The sequence below is a fragment of the Salvelinus namaycush genome, chromosome 12, assembly GCF_016432855.1.
Source record: "Salvelinus namaycush isolate Seneca chromosome 12, SaNama_1.0, whole genome shotgun sequence".
In the NCBI taxonomy this organism is placed as follows: domain Eukaryota; kingdom Metazoa; phylum Chordata; class Actinopteri; order Salmoniformes; family Salmonidae; genus Salvelinus; species Salvelinus namaycush.
The window spans coordinates 19,704,180-19,720,497 of NC_052318.1; the positions used below are offsets into that span (position 1 = coordinate 19,704,180).

The 16,318-nt window shown below is 42.9% G+C and overlaps 1 protein-coding gene across 1 annotated transcript in view; it reads right to left on the reverse strand.

The window, feature by feature from the left end:
- Window positions 1-16,318, reverse strand: part of LOC120056985 (junctional adhesion molecule 3B-like) — a 42,922-nt gene that overhangs the window by 4,076 nt on the left and 22,528 nt on the right. The window contains exons 2-4 of the mRNA XM_039005314.1: window positions 1,353-1,421; window positions 1,090-1,203; window positions 701-853 (exon numbers count right to left, since the gene is read on the reverse strand). Coding sequence (XP_038861242.1) covers window positions 701-853; window positions 1,090-1,203; window positions 1,353-1,421 — 336 coding nt within the window. The remainder of the gene's footprint in view (window positions 1-700; window positions 854-1,089; window positions 1,204-1,352; window positions 1,422-16,318) is intronic.

The following is a 16,318-nucleotide window of genomic DNA, read 5'->3' on the forward strand; positions in this document are numbered from 1 at the left end:
ATTCAGCATCTGAACGTGTCAAATCAGCACAACCCATGATACACATTTGGTTATAGTTACTAGGCCAATGAATGACCTCTGAGAATGGGTACGCGTCTTTTGCCCTGTGCCAAACCCTGTCAACTAAACACACGGCACTTTCCATCTTTAGCGGTGCTATTTAGCGGGGATGCAGTTTCAGAGGTTTCCCCATATAGCCCAGAACACGCCTTTGCGGCAGGGACAGGCCAGTCACAACGCATCCTCATACGTGTGCCAAAGAGTTGGCCTGACCTACAAAAAAGTTTCAGCTTACAGCATTGAAAGTAGTAACCTCTAAGGCTGTTTGTAGGGACAATGAGTATGTTCATTGTGTTTTGTATGTTATGCTTCATAGCAACTTCCAAAAGCAACAAGGTTTAAGACTAAGAGCAAATATTTTGGCAGTGAAATTATGAGATGCATTAAAGAATTGCATCGCAAATGACTTGGCAAACATGCAATTTCAGCTAGGTAGTGGCAATTCTTCCTTCCCCAAACATGCAATTTCAGTCATAGCCACAGGGTGATGCATCTTTGTGTTGGTGTAAAGTCTTAAATTTGTTCTGGTTTCAATATTATACCACAGTTTACTTTCGTAATACAACTAATAATGTGATTATGGTGCAAAAAGCTAGTGGTGTGTTGGGTAGATGTGAGTTGAAGCGGCTGATATACCTACCTCTTACGACAAGGTTGATCAAAATCTCATCAAAGGTTTTCTGGTCAATTGGGGCGGTGACCTCGCAACGATAACTGGCTGAGTCTGATCTTGTGGCATTGGTTATTACTAATGTTGCAGGCTCTCTGATCCTTGCTCTGCCCTCCAAATCTCCTGCAGGAGAAAAAAAAACACACTAAGTTCCCGCTGATTTAATACAGACATAATTGATGAGTATAGAACAGAATGTCATTCCCTTATTAGTCAGATAACTGCTGTTTGTAAAGCAGGAATTGTTTGTTTCTGTAAGATGATCAGAATTTTTTATTTATTTTTGTCCCTTTGTGTCACTTTGATATTGATATTAGTGAAGATGACATTAAGACAAAGCACTCAGTTGAGTCCGTTACCTGAGATCTTCTTCTCAAAGTAGACATAACTGGGCTCCCCATCCTTAATTTTCTTCCATTCGATTCTGGGGTCGTTTGTGGAGATGGACTCTATCAAACAGGACAATTCGATAGCTACCAGACGAGAAGAGAGGAAATTAGATGCAAGGCTTTCAAAATGAAGAACCAAAGGATTGATGTTGTTTGGTGGTTCTGGTTCTTTAGTGTCAAGTCAAAGTCATGCACATCGGTGTATACATTACGAGATCTCTATTGGCTCTTACATTCAAACTCATTGGCCCATGGCGCATCATTCGTTGTTCTCAGAATCACTGCCAACACGTTGAAGTAACCTGCAAAACAGGAACGAGGAGGAAGAAACATAAGTCTCACAGTCACACGAACTTTGCCATTACACTGATGACCTCACAAACTATGTGCGATGTCCATTAGTGCCTGTTTGCCGGGCTATGGTTGGTGAGCTCGCTGTTACGCCCCCATTAGGGTTGTTTCTAACCAGTTAGCTCATCCAAAATTCCAGGAACTAAATTAACATCAATCCCCTCGCTCCCAATCTACCACCCCACCCAGACGCATTCTTCATTCTTCCCAGTGTACCATGGTCTGGATCTGTTACCTTCCATTTTTAGTCTGGCGGGGCGAACCGACGTGGACTTAAGGGGGGGCACAGTTTCTACGCACTGTGAGTAATTGTGCAGGGAGGCGCATGCCCTTCTCGGCACGAGCTCTCCCATGCCAGTGTCAGCCTAGCAGCCTGCCCGGCCCCTCTCTCTCCCTCTCTGGGCCTGACGCGAGTACCCATGTGGCAGTAATGGGCCATGGGAGTGGGCACTGCTGAATCATCCCGACAGGCCATTCCTCCACACATGCATACCAACCCAGTCACACAACCATGAATAGTCTCCCTGAGACTCAGATGATGCTTAGGCTCAAGTAGCTGCTGGTCAGGGTCACAGAGGCTTGGTCAGTTGGCTTGAGTGAACTGCATGTCAGTGTGAATGAATGTCCTAAAAGGGATAGTTCACCCAAATTACAAATGGACATATTGGTTTCCTTAACCTGTAGGGCCAGGACGATACCAGTATCACAATATTTTCCATTTTCCATGGAAAAGAATGCAAACATGAAGCAGACCTTACTCTTTGGTCCGTTAAAAACCTCCTGTATGAATAATATTGTGTGCTATAGCTTGGAAAATAAATACATGTGACTCTGGATGACAACATAATGCTTGTTTTCAACATTAGGGCTGTTTTTCAAAAAAAGTTAAATCTGCTTCGGGTTTTGTTTCCTTGCCACGATACTAACGAGTATCGCGATACTGGTATTGTCCCGGCCCTAGTAAGCAGTCTATGGACAAGGTATGTCAGCAAACCATGCTTTGGTTTAGTTTCCCTGGCACTGTTTCCAAATGCTAATGTTTTAGCATTTGTGGCACAAATCCCATTCAGGACATGGTACCGATATTAGCATTTTTCACACATCATATTCAAATAATTTATAAGTGACTTTGTTGAGCTTTACAATCAATTTTAGATGCTTTCGGATGATTTGGACATGATGCGCCAAAAATGCTAATATCGGTACCATGACTTGAATGGGACTTGTGCCACTAAACGGTGCTAGAGAAACTAAACCAAATCATTGATTGCTGTCATACCTTGTCCATAGACTGCTTACAGGGTAAGGAAACCAATGTGTAATCTGTGTGAACTATCCCTTTTTATTTCCTGCAGTGTGTGCCACTTCCCACTGCCAACCCCTAACTTTACTGTTCCACTCTATTAGATTGTTTCTCCTGGTGACGCACTTTGACTGAGGCCAGTGGCTACTTCACCTGACTGAAACCAATAACCAACTCCAACTCTGTGGGCGTTTTCATTAAGTGGTTACCTCCAGGAACCTTATTGATCCAGTAACACGGCTTGGCGCCCCATTGCGTCCCAGCTCCCCATCCCTGTCTAAAGAAAGAGGCCTAAGTGCCCCTGTCCATTAAAAAGACAGGAGCACATTTAGAGCCTTTTACCGGCTGAGTTCACCGGGCCTCTGCTGACACAATGAATTAGCAAGACACCACACAGTTCTTTCACACAGTAAGGCGAGTCTGCGACCTGAAGAGACAAGTCTGTCTGAAAGCATAAGGTTACGGATCCTTTGGTAGACCTTTCCCCAGGAAACTCTCCTCACACCCAGGCATTAGTAGGTGTATTTCCTGTCCCCCTCACCCTGGTCCTGCTAAGTCAATGTCAGTCTCATACCAGTTCCCTGCTAACTATCCAATGCACGCATGGGTGTGGGAGCTGTTTGGGGTCGCCCTCTAAAGCAGACTGGGTAAGCTGCTTACCCTAAGGTCTATGAGATCGTTACTAGACCACAGCTTGTTTACCTTATGTCGTCAGTTTTAACACCAAGCTATACATTGTCCCACGGGCTGAAAAAGGCGAATATTCACCCGCTTAACTTAATATAAGATTAAACATTTAATGAAATGTAAAGTTCAGGAGTGGGAGTGATGGAAAGGAAGGACTATAAGTAAGTCTTTAGTGTAGGCCTTCAAAGCTTTAATGTTCCCCCATTGCTAATGTTAATTGCTATGAATCTTTAATAGCAATATTTTGGGCTTTGTCTCTCGAGATGTGATCCATTTCATATAGTTCTAGTTAAACAAAGACAACACAAGTTAGGCCCTGAGAGTAAAAAGTTCTACATTTATATATGTATATACAGTGGCAAGAAAAACTGTGACCCCTTTGGAATTACCTGGATTTCTGCATAAATTGGTCATCAAATTTGACCTGATCTTCATCTAAGTCACAACAATAGACACACATAGTGTGCTTAAACTTAATAACACACAAATTATTGTATTTCTCTTGTCTATATTGAATACATCATTTAAACATTCACACTGTAGGTTGGAAAAAGTATGTGAACCTCTAGGCGAATGACTTCTCCAAAAGCTAATTGGAGTCAGAAGTCAGCTAACCTGGAGTCCAATCAATGAGACGAGGTTGGAGATGTTGGTTAGAGCTGCCTTGCCCTATAAAAACACACATTTGAGTTTGCTATTCACAAGAAGCATTGCCTGATGTGAACCATGCCTCGATCAAAAGATATCTCAGAAGATTAAGAATGGTTGACTTGCATAAAGCTGGAAAGGGTTACAAAAGTATCTCTAAAAGCCTTGATGTTCATCAGTCCACGGTAAGACAAATTGTCTATAAATGTAGAAAGTTCAGCACTGTTGCTACTCTCCCTAGGAGTGGCCGTCCAACAAAGATGACTGCAAGAGCACGGTTCAGAATGCTCAACGTTAAGAAGAATCCTAGTGTCAGCTAAAGACTTATAGAAATCTCTGGAACATGCTAACATCTCTGTTGACGAGTCTACGATACGTAAAACACTAAACAAAAATGGTGTTCATGAGAGGACACCACGGAAGAAGCCACTGCTGTCCAAAAGAAAACGGCTGCATGTCTGAAGTTCGCAAAAGTGCACCTGGATGTTCCACAGCAGTACTGGCAAACTATTCTGTGGACAGATGAAACTACAGTTTAGTTGTTTGGAAGGAACACACAACATTATGTGTGGAGAAAAAAGGCACAGCACACCAACATCAAAACCTCATCCCAACTGTAAAGTCTGGTGGAGGGAGCATCATGGTTTGGGGCTGCTTTGCTGCCTCGCCCTGGACAGCTTGCTATCATCAACAGAAAAATTAATTCCCAAGTTTATCAATACATTTTGCAGGAGAATGTTAGGCTATCTGACCGCCAATTTAAGCTCAACAGGAGAACGACCCAAAACACAGAAGTAAATCAACAACAGAATGGCTTCAACAGAAGAAAATATGTCTTCTGGAGTGGCCCAGTCAGAGTCCTGACCTCAACCCGATTGAGATGCTGTGGCATGACCTCAAGAGAGTACTTCACACCAGACATCCCAAGAATATTGCTGAACTGAAACAGTTTTGTAAAGAGGAATGGTCCAAAATTCCTCCTGACATTTGTGCCGGCCTGATCCGCAACTACAGAAAACGCTTGGTTGAGGTTATTGCTGCCAAAGGAGGGTCAACCAGTTATTAAATCCAAGGGTTCACATACTTTTTCCACCCTGCATTGTGAATGTTTACACAGTGTGTTCAATAAAGACATGAAAACGTATAATTGTTTGTGTGTTATTAGTTTAAGCAGACTGTGTTTGTCTATTGTTGTGACCTAGATGAAGATCAGATCACATTTTATGACCAATTTATTTCCAAATGGTTCACATACTTTTTCTTGACACTATATAAACTCAGCAAAAAAATAAATGCCCCTTTTTCAGGACCCTGTCTTTCAAAGATAATTCGTAAAAATCATTTTAAAGGGTTTAAACACTGTTTCCCATGCTTGTTCAATGAACATGCACCTGTGGAACAGTCGTTAAGACACTAACAGCTTACAGACGGTAGGCAATTAAGGTCACAGTTATGAAAACTTAGGACACTAAAGAGGCCTTTCTACTGACTCTGAAAAACACCAAAAAGAAAGATGCCCAGGGTCCCTGCTCATCTGCGTGAACGTACCTTAGGCATGCTGCAAGGAGGCATGAGGACTGCAGATGTGGCCAGGGCAATAAATTGCAATGTCCATACTGTGAGATGCCTAAGACAGCGCTACAGGGAGACAGGACGGACAGCTGATCGTCCTTGCAGTGGCAGACCACGTGTAACAACACCTGCACAGGATCGGTACATCCGAACATCACACACAAATTAGCTACTGTATTTGTAAACTGAAACATCAAATAGTTTTGTCAAAGCCTGCAAGTCATTCACATATTCCACAACATCGAGAGCCTAGTTGAAAGTGTTCAGGCGGAAGTAATAGAATAGCTCCACGTAGAAAAAAACGTATTTGCTTGTTTGGTAACTCGCTAATGCCTCTGACAAGCCCTTGCAGCCATGGTTATGTGGCAAACTGTACTTTTGAAATGTCAACTCCTTCTTGATTGGAATAGTCACAGAGGGAGAGATTCTCAACTGAGAAAATCAATTCTATAGTAGAATTGGTGCAGAATAAAGATGAATATCAATCACCACTTTCCTCATATTTCTAGCTATATGCAATCTTATTTGCACAACTGCAGACATTTCTTCCCCCCTCAGAGTTCAATTATGCATATATGTAGGAGTGTATGTTAATGAGAGAATTATATAGGCCAAGTATCTCATGGTACATGATAAAATAAAACAAAAACCTGTTGATTGTGTGCTCATTAAAACAAAGCCACATAAGCTTACCTAAATATATCACTTAGCACAATAGTATTTTGTCTTTGATTTCACCAAACAGCTTTCTTTTTGTTTTGACCAGCTAATGGACTAGCTTAGGCAAGCCCCTGTTCCATCTTCCTTGTTAACTCAGATAGTATTAGGTGCAGATTTGGTGCTTAAGTGAGCTTGATACTCCGATAAAAGGTTGTGAGGTTTGCCTTAGAAGCAGCTGTCCAGGAAAAAGTGTGCAAAAACCCCAGTCAAAATGAATAACTTTAAAGTCCCAACATCCAGACCACAATATTAAAGTCAAAACTCTTGGTGAGTGCAGAAGGCAGCTTTTTAAAAAACACACTAAATAATACTGTGAAAATATACTGTCCCTAACAAGTCCCGATGTTTGGTAATTTACACACAGTCTTGTCTGCAAGCAGGATGGCTGAATTCTTAATAATTTCCCAGGGTTGGCAGGTGAGGCTAGGTGAACAAAACAGAAATGGAGCAGATCCAGCAGGCCGGAACCTTGGTTGAACATACATCCTCTTAACAATTACATCCTCCTGAGCGTTTGCACAACAGATGGAGCTTTCCTGATGGGGGCATTAGCTGGGAGGCGGCAGTGGCCAGGAAAGTGTTCGAGGACTAAGCAGCAATAAGGAAGTGATGACTGTGCACTGTGGGACAGGTGTCTCCCGTCTCTCTTCCCTTCCCCTGTCTGCCTCATCCTGACCTATGACCCATCTGTCATCCTGTCTGTTCTCTCTCTCTCTCTCTGCTCTCCCCTGGGAAAGATTCTAAGGTATTGACCGCTTCCCAGAGCCATGATGCATCCCCTAACACCTGCGTCTGAGAGGCTGCAGTAGTGTTTCCCACTGTCTTCATATACAGTAGATGGCCAGGTCTTTGCGGTGTGTGTGTGCCTGTGTGTGTAGTTTAAGCCCTCAAACCATGCAGGTGCTCCGTGACCTACATTACCCTGTCTTTCCATCTCTCTTTCTCGTCTTCCTGGCAGGGCACAGCTGTGTGCGATCTGGCAATCTGCATGGGAGTATTTTAATCTCCCTCGCCCTTCTCAAGAGGGACTGCTGGTTCTTCTTGGTAATCTTAGTGTAATACCCTGATAAAACCCCAGGCTTTGCGATGCTGAATAAAACAATAGATGAGGGACTGGAGACAAAAGCTATCCCTTGGCTTCATTTAGAATTATACGCAGATGACATGGAGCGATGGAAATTGAACTGAGGACTAGAGAATGGATGCCTGCATGTGAATTGGCTCCTAGCTTTCTGTGGTGTTACTATTGGAAAAATCAACAAGATTTCCCTTTCTGCTAGTAAAAGAAAGTTATAGAGGAGTGTGACGTCATAAATGGAGGGGTTCATTAAGCTTCCCAGTGAAATCCCCAAAGTAACAATTCTGCCTAGCACCTCCGCGAGATACACCCACGTCCCTTTAAAACCCCAGACATCAAAGTACCTAGTTTTGCAAATTATCTGCTAGTTGATGTTTTTCGACGCTTTATTCATGTAAGGCTACACCCCTTTGGAACACACACAAACACACACGTGATTAGGGATCACATGGGACTTGGTAAATGGGCAGAATCTGCTTTGACACGTCTAGTCAGTGAACATTGAGCACATCCCGTTCATTCAGCAGCGCATGAAGCAGATAATATTCCTTGTTATTTTTTAACTGCTGCATTGATTTAATTCCCCCAAGAGGAGGACGGCTGTTTGTTCGCTGAGCAAGTGGTGCCCACGGAAAAATGCATTATCCTCAGTCAGCGCCAGCAAATTGGATGGGATGTGTTTTTGTGCTCTGCAACTTCCACTCCGTATGTGGATTGTGTTAAACTAGGCTCTATCCCAGTGCTAAGACATATACAGTCCAGTATAACACTCCGCAAGACTTAAGAACTCTTCTCCCTCCGCTGCCCTAAAGGCTCTGCAATGCTGCATGTTGGCCATGGTGTGTAGTGGGTCACACATTCTCCAATTCAACCACCCGGGTAACTGCCCTCCTGTACCTCCACAGTGTCTTGGCCTGGAGAGTTTTACTTGTAGCTGAGGGAGTCTATGTGAACACTTGGAATTCCTTCAAAGAGAGTAAATATTTATCTTTACAAGCAAAACTAGGTTACAGTTTTTGTCACCACATACTTGACCACAGAGTTTTCTTTGGTCGGTGCTGCAAGAAATTAACTGGCAGGCCCCTCATGAAATGTGCATGCTAAACCAGATTGTGGTTTCAGTTACGTTTATCCCAGAAAATCCAAATGCTTTCACAAGACTGTCAGACAGGATAGTTTTCAAAAAATATTTTTTTAAACGTCTCTGATACATTTTACCCTTGGGCGATGCCAATTCTCACTTAGCTTAGTTGCTAATGTCTATCTGGATGCAAAGCCAGACTAATGAATGAATGAATTGACATTTACATTCCATACAGCATAAGCTCCTTGCTAAGAAAAGATTTTGCACTGATTCCAAACAAATCATGCTCCAGTTTCCACAGTTTCTATACCTAAACATACAAATTCCTAGACTTTCTTCCCTTACCCCACCAGTAAACAGAAGCTCTGGTGGTGACCCACCTGTTTGTGTGAGCTGGGGAGAAAGTGGCTGAACTGACCTCAAGTCCTCTGTGAAAATAACAACCTCTAACAACAACAATAGGAGGGACTGGTTTTAGGGCTAAGCTCGCAGGCCAAGTGACCGCAGGTTGTGTGGTAACAGCTGTGGTCATCCGGCAGTGGCGGTCACTCTCGCCAGCTGACTTGTCCGGTCAACTTTCTTATCCCCCCTCACCCCTATTTTTACCCTTCCACCCACAGTTTAACATTATGGGATGCGAGGATACATAGTGGCGAGGGCACACTGAAGCCTCTTTACATAAGCACTGAAGATTACCACCATGTGCCTACTATTACCATACCAGAGGTCTTATGTTGAATTTTCATCTCTTTTCTTTGGCCTATCGAAAAGTGCCACTTCTGTTCTTATTGGATGACACTAATAACCTCTGGTTTCAATAAAACACTGAATCCATCTGTTTATCCACCAAGCTTGAGCTCTGACCAGATATTCTGAAATGAAAGGTTTGTCTGCTATCACAGACAGTCACAGATATGAAACCCAAGGAGTAGTAACAGCATCTGCGTAGGCGGCAATCAAATAAGTAACCCTAGGCAACTAAAACAATTTGACTATTGCAGTGATATGCTGTGATAGCACAATATGCTGTGATAGTGCCCTAAGATTCTCATATCTTTGTGCCTTATTATCCTGAATCACAGTTTGTCGCTAGACTTGCCTTGCCATTGCTGTTTTTCTCTCTCTTATCATAATTGCGTAATAGCTGAACAGTCTACAGATGGCACCGGCAGAAAGTCATTTTGTATCCAGAAGGCTGGTGTTGCTAGTGGATACCAGAGCTGGGAATTACGTCACATTGGCTGCATCTATATGATGATTGAAACAGTCTCTGGATGATTGTCAACTGTTGTGAAAGGATGACAGATCTGCTGAAAACGCGTACAAGCAATCAAATTCCAAGTTTGGAAATGTACAGGAGGAGCTTTGTAGTCTTCGCTCATTCCAGTGTGACTAAATATAGTGCAGTTCAAGCAAAGATAACGCAAGCCTCAAAGAAAATGCCTCAGATACTCCTTCAGCTGCCGAGCAAATGTCACCAGGCTTGATCTTAGAGAGGAGGGCTGAGCGTAGTGACAGTGCAAGAGAGCAGCAAACTTCAATTGTATGTCAAATATCATGCTATATCAAACGGTATAAAATCAAATCAAATTTATTTGTCACATACACATGGTTAGCAGATGTTAATGCGAGTGTAGCGAAATGCTTGTGTAAGAGACCTACTGCTGAGAAACTGCACTGTGTATGTGTCTAATGGTCCCTGATTAGAAGTTGTGGCTGGGTATCAGGAGTGAGCTCATTTGCATTCCATCTTTTCCAGGTCGACTCTGACACAGTTCAGTGTTACCGGGAAGGGCTCTTTGTGTATTCATTTATTCTTCATTTGTGTGGCTGCAATAGGCCCCGCTCTGTGATGCCTTCTATTCCAGGGATGGAGCCCTCTTGATCTACACAGGTCAAAGACTAGGCCTGACTAGAACCACTGAGAGAGTGGAGGGGGTAGTAGGGGTGACGGTGTCACTGAATGCCTTGGAAGCTGTCACTTTGTTTCAGCATTAACGTCTGCATCTGGTCCGCTCTCACTTTGTCCTCCAGCGGAGTAGTTACTAACTCACAAGACTGGTCCACGGAGTGGTGGATGGAACTTTCACTCTGCCAGCTTTGGACGGGATCTAATCTTGCTTAACTTTAGAATAAGATGTGTCAAGTACTCTAAAATGTGCTATTCAATTGAGTGCAAACATTTTCTGAATGGTCTTTGAGGAAAATATTGCCACCCACATTCGAGTCATGTGCCCTTTCCTGTTTCAGTATGACAATGCCCCCTTGCACAAAGCGATGTCCATACAGAAATGGTTTGTCAAGATCGGTGTGGAAGAACTTGACTGGCCTGTACAGACACCTGACCTCAACCCCATCGAACATCTTTGGGATGAATTAGAACGCCTAATCGTGCAACATCAGTGCCCGACTTCACTAATGCTTGTGGCTGAATGGAAGCAATTCCCGGCAGCAATGTTCCAACATCCAGTGGAAAGCCTTGCCAGAAGAGTGGAGGCTGTTATAGCATCAAAGGTGGGACCAACTCCATATTAATGCCCAGGATTTTGGAATGAAATGTTCGACGAGCAGGTGTCCACATACTTTTGGTAGTGTATCTTCACTCAACAGACCCTCTGTATACATAGACTTTACAGTTAGACATCACTCCTCACAATTTCAAGCATTTATTGTTACTTTTCTCCATAAACTATTCAGCTGAGCTAAACTCAAAAACACAGGCCTACATTTCCAGTATGTAGGCTATTGCCTGTGTTGTATTAAATGGCAAGCATACTGTTTATATAACTGCCTCTTAGGTAATCTCTCCGTATTCGGTCTAAGTAAGCACCTACCTAATCATTTCCAAGGGCAACGTGAAATTCAGAGATGTCTGATAACATCAAATTAAACTTTTTTGTCACATGCGCCGAATACAACATTTGTAGACCTTACCGTGAAATGCTTACTTACAAGCCCTTAACCAATAGTGCAGTTAAAGAAAGAGTTAAGAAAATATTTACCAAATAAACACAAGTAAAAAATTATAAAAGTAACACAATAAAATAACAATAACGAGGCTATATACAGGGGGTACCGGTACCGAATCAATATGCGGTGGTACAGGTTAGTCGAGGTAATTTGTACATCAATAAAACTACGAGAGGGTGATCTGATGACAGGTAAAATAATCTAAGCTTGGAGCTGCTAATATAAATATTTATATCCAGGCACAATATTTACACAGGAAGCGTTATAAGTGGGTATGAAAGTGAGAGTGGAGAGGAGTGGTGTGCCAGTTCCACATGCTGCTGTGCATAAAGTGAAGCTGCCCTGCTATGGGTTGTGTTTAGCCAGTTTTTGAGTCAATTCTGTCATTTGAGCCGGTGTCAGTGCATGTTAGTGATGATGTAGTGGACAATCGGAGGCAGCAGGTCTGTGAGTTATTCCTCAGTTAGTAAGAATAGGTTAGCGTTTGAGAAGCCTTGCGGCTATTTATAGTGGCTGTCAACGCCAGGCTGGGCCCCCACAGTTTGCTAATTGGTTGCAGGTAAGTGTAGCAGCACTACATCTCCTACCATTTCACAGGCAGCTGGGGAAGCCTTGGCCATCCTCCCTTAATAACATCAATTGGTGGCTCATTTTTCAACCACAGACTGGCCCCAGTGTAAGATGCTGTAAACGCCTTCTGTCAAGGCAAATCGAGGCATAATGCAGAGGCGATGGTTACCCTGACATGGCACTCCAGTGCAAACAATATGACCCGCCACACATTTCGGACGTCAAAATAAATTGGGGAGCTCTCTGAGACCGTGGTGGGGGCTTAAGAGATCCAGGGGCCTAATTCAGCTCAACACAGCATTTTTGGGGCAGGGGACAGAGTCAATCCTATGCTCGTAGCGAAGCTCCTACCACGAAAATCTGTGTAACATCGGGTGCCAGAATTAGCTGCTCTCTGCACAGATGGCATTGGCTCTGCTCGCTGCAAATACCTCGCATTCTAGTCCAAGCAGACTGACCTCTTCCTTAATCCTAATTAGGAATGTAATTTCCACCCCAGCCTTACCAAGTGCAATTAAAATAAATGTCTTCGTGTTGTGTCGAGAAAGGGAAAATATGCTTTTGTGGGTTTTAATTGGTTTCTGTGTGAAATATTATGGTCAAGAGATGGGCAAGAATTGCTGATTGTGATGACATTTTGAAATATAAACTCAAGCATTCAGGTTTAAACATGGGTATTGCTTGTGCACTCCATAACTCCTGACAGTGTGTTCATAACAATACACAGATACAGTTGAAGTCGGAAGTTTACATACACTTAGGTTGGAGTCATTGAAACTTGTTTTATAACCACTCCACAAATTTCTTGTTAACAAACTATAGTTTTGGCAAATCGGTTAGGACATCTACTTTGTGCATGACACAAGTATTTTTCCAACAATTGTTTACAGACAGATTATTTCAATGTATAATTCAATGTATCACAATTCCAGTGGGTCAGAAGTTTACATACACTAAGATGACTGTGCCTTTAAACAGCTTGGAAAATTCCAGAAAATAATTTAATGGCTTTAAAAGATTCTGATAGGCTAATTGACATCATTTGAGTCAATTGGAGGTGTACCTGTGGATGTATTTCAAGGCCTACCTTCAAACTCAGTGCCTCTTTGCTTGACATCATAGGAAAATCAAAAGAAATCAGTAAAGACCTCAGGGAAAAAATGGTAGAACTCCACAAGTCTGGTTCATCCTTGGGAGCAATTTCCAAACGCCTGAAGGTACCACGTTCATCTGTACAAACAATAGTATGCAAGTATAAACACCATGGGACCACGCAGCCGTCATACCGCTCTGGAAGGAGACGCATTCTGTCTCCTAGAGATGAACATACTTTGGTGCGAAAAGTGCAAATCAATCCCAGAACAACAGCAAAGGACCTTGTGAAGATGCTGGAGGAAACGAGTACAAAAGTATCTATATCCACAGTAAAACAAGTCCTATATCGACATAACCTGAAAGGCCGCTCAGCAAGGAAGAAGCCACTGCTCCAAAACCGCCATAAAAAAGCCAGACTACGGTTTGCAACTGCATATGGGGACAAAGATTGTCCTCTGGTCTGATGAAACAAAAATAGAACTGTTTGGCCATAATGACCATTGTTATGTTTGGAGGAAAAAGGGGGAGGCTTGCAAGCCGAAGAACACCATCCCAACCGTGAAGCACGGGGTGGCAGCATCATGTTGTGGGGGTGCTTTGCTGCAGGAGGGACTGGTGCACTTCACAAAATAGATGGCATCATGAGGATGGAAAATTATGTGGATATATTGAAGCAACATCTCAAGACATCAGTCAGGAAGTTAAAGCTTGTTAGCTAATGGATCTTCCAAATGGACAATGACCCCAAGCATTCTACCAAAGTTGTGGGGAAATGGCTTAAGGACAACGAAGTCAAGGTATTGGAGTGGCCATCACAAAGACCTGACCTCAATCCTATAGAAAATGTGTGGGCAGAACTGAAAAGGCGTGTGCGAGCAAGGAGGCCTACAAACGTGACTTAGTTACACCAGCTCTGTCAGGAGGAATGGGTCAAAATTCACCCAACTTGTTGTGAGAAGCTTGTGGAAGGCTACTCAAAACGTTTGACCCAAGTTAAACATTTTAAAGGCAATGCTACCAAATACTAATTGAGTGCATGTAAACTTCTGACCCACTGGGAATGTGATGAAAGAAATAAAAGCTGAAATAAATCATTCTATCTACTATTACTTTGACATTTCACATTCTTAAAATAAAGTGGTAATCCTAACTGACCTAAGACAGGGAATTTTTACTAGGATTAAATGTCAGGAATTGTGAAAAACTGAGTTTAAATGTATTTGGCTAAGGTGTACGTAAACTTCCGACTTCAACTGTATATAATACATGGAGGTATTGTGGTTAAATTCCTGGACAGTTTAAAGAGTTGGCAACGCATGGTTTTTTATTGGTCTGTTAACTAATTTACCGCCTGGTGATTTACCGCATAGCTCTATCCCACCAAAACAGGCAAAAATTTCAGGAACTTTTCAAACACCTCTTACACTTAAAGGGCTTTATCATTATTTTCACAATTTCAAAGTATTATCACAACCTGTGGAAAGGTATATATGTACATCACTTTTTTGACTGCACTGGGCCTTTAACACAGACCTTTTTTCCCCCAGCGATTACCTTAGCTTGTAATTCCTTATTTGGCCCGATACACTAGGTTACGTTGGCCCAATACACTAGGCTAGAATTCATAGAATGGCGCCGGAGGGGATGGCTGCCATTTTACGGGCTCCTATTTTGTATTGTTTGTAACTTATTTTGTACATAATTTTGCTCCTACCATCTCTTATGACCGAAAAGAGCTTCTGGATATCAGAACAGCAATTACTCACCTCGAACTGGACGAAGATGTCTTCTTTAATGAGTCCGACGTGAAGGATATACTGCTTCTCTGAGACCAGGCCCAAATCCCCGTTATTCGCATGAAGAAAAAAGATCAGGGTTCCTTGTGAGAATTTGTCGGCGAGTTGGTAACCCGCTTCTACCATCCGTTCTATTGGCCAACGTGCAATCACTGGAAAATAAACTGGATGATCTCTGCTCGAGACTATCCTACCAATGGGTCATTAAAAACTGTAATAGCTTATGTTTCACCGAGTCGTGGCTGAATGACGACACGGATAATATACAGTTTGCTGGGTTTTCCGTGCATCGGCAGGACAGAACAGCTACGTCTGGTAAGACGAGGGGTGGTGGTGTGTGTCTATTTGTCAATAACAGCTTGTGCGCAATGTCTAATATTAAAGAGGTCTCGAGATATTGCTCGCCTGAGGTAGAGTACCTCATGAAAAACTGTAGACCACACTATCTACCAAGAGGGTTTTCATCTATATTTTTCGTAGCCGTCTATTTACCACCACAAACTGATGCTGACACTGAAACCGCATTCAATGAGCTGTATAAGGCCATAAGCAAACAAGAAAATGCTCATCCAGAAGCGGCACTCCTAGTGACCGGGAACTTTAATGCAGGCAAACTTAAATCTGTTTTCCCTCATTTCTACCAGCATGTCATATGTGCAACCAGAGGAAAACATAACTCTAGACCACATTTATCCACACACAGAGACACATACAAAGCTCTCCCTCACCCTCCATTTGGAAAATCTGACCATACTTTTATCCTCCGGATTCCAAGTAAAAACTAAAGCAGGAAGTACTAGTGACTCGCTCAATACGGAAGTGGTCAGATGATTTGGATGCTACGCTACAGAACTGTTTTGCTAGCACAGACTGTAATTTGTTCCGGGATTCATCCAATGACATTGAGGAGTATACCACCTCAGTCACTGGCTTCATCAATAAGTGCATCGACGACGTCGTCCCCACAGTGACCGTACGTATATATCCCAACCAGTAGCCATGGATTACATGCAACATCCGCACCGAGCTAAAGGCTAGAGCTGCCACTTTCAAGGAGCGGGACACTAATCCAGACGCTTATAAGAAATCCCGCTATGCCCTCAGACAAACCATCAAACAGGCAAGGACTAAAATTGAATCCTACTACACCAGCTCTGATGCTCGTCGTGTGTGGCAGGGCTTGCAAACTATTACGGACTACAAAGAGAAACCCAAACGCGAGCTGCCCAGTGACGTAACCCTACCAGACGAGCTTAATGCCTTTTATGCTCGCTTTGAAGCAAGCAACACTGAAGCATGCATGACTGTGTGATCACGCTCGCCAT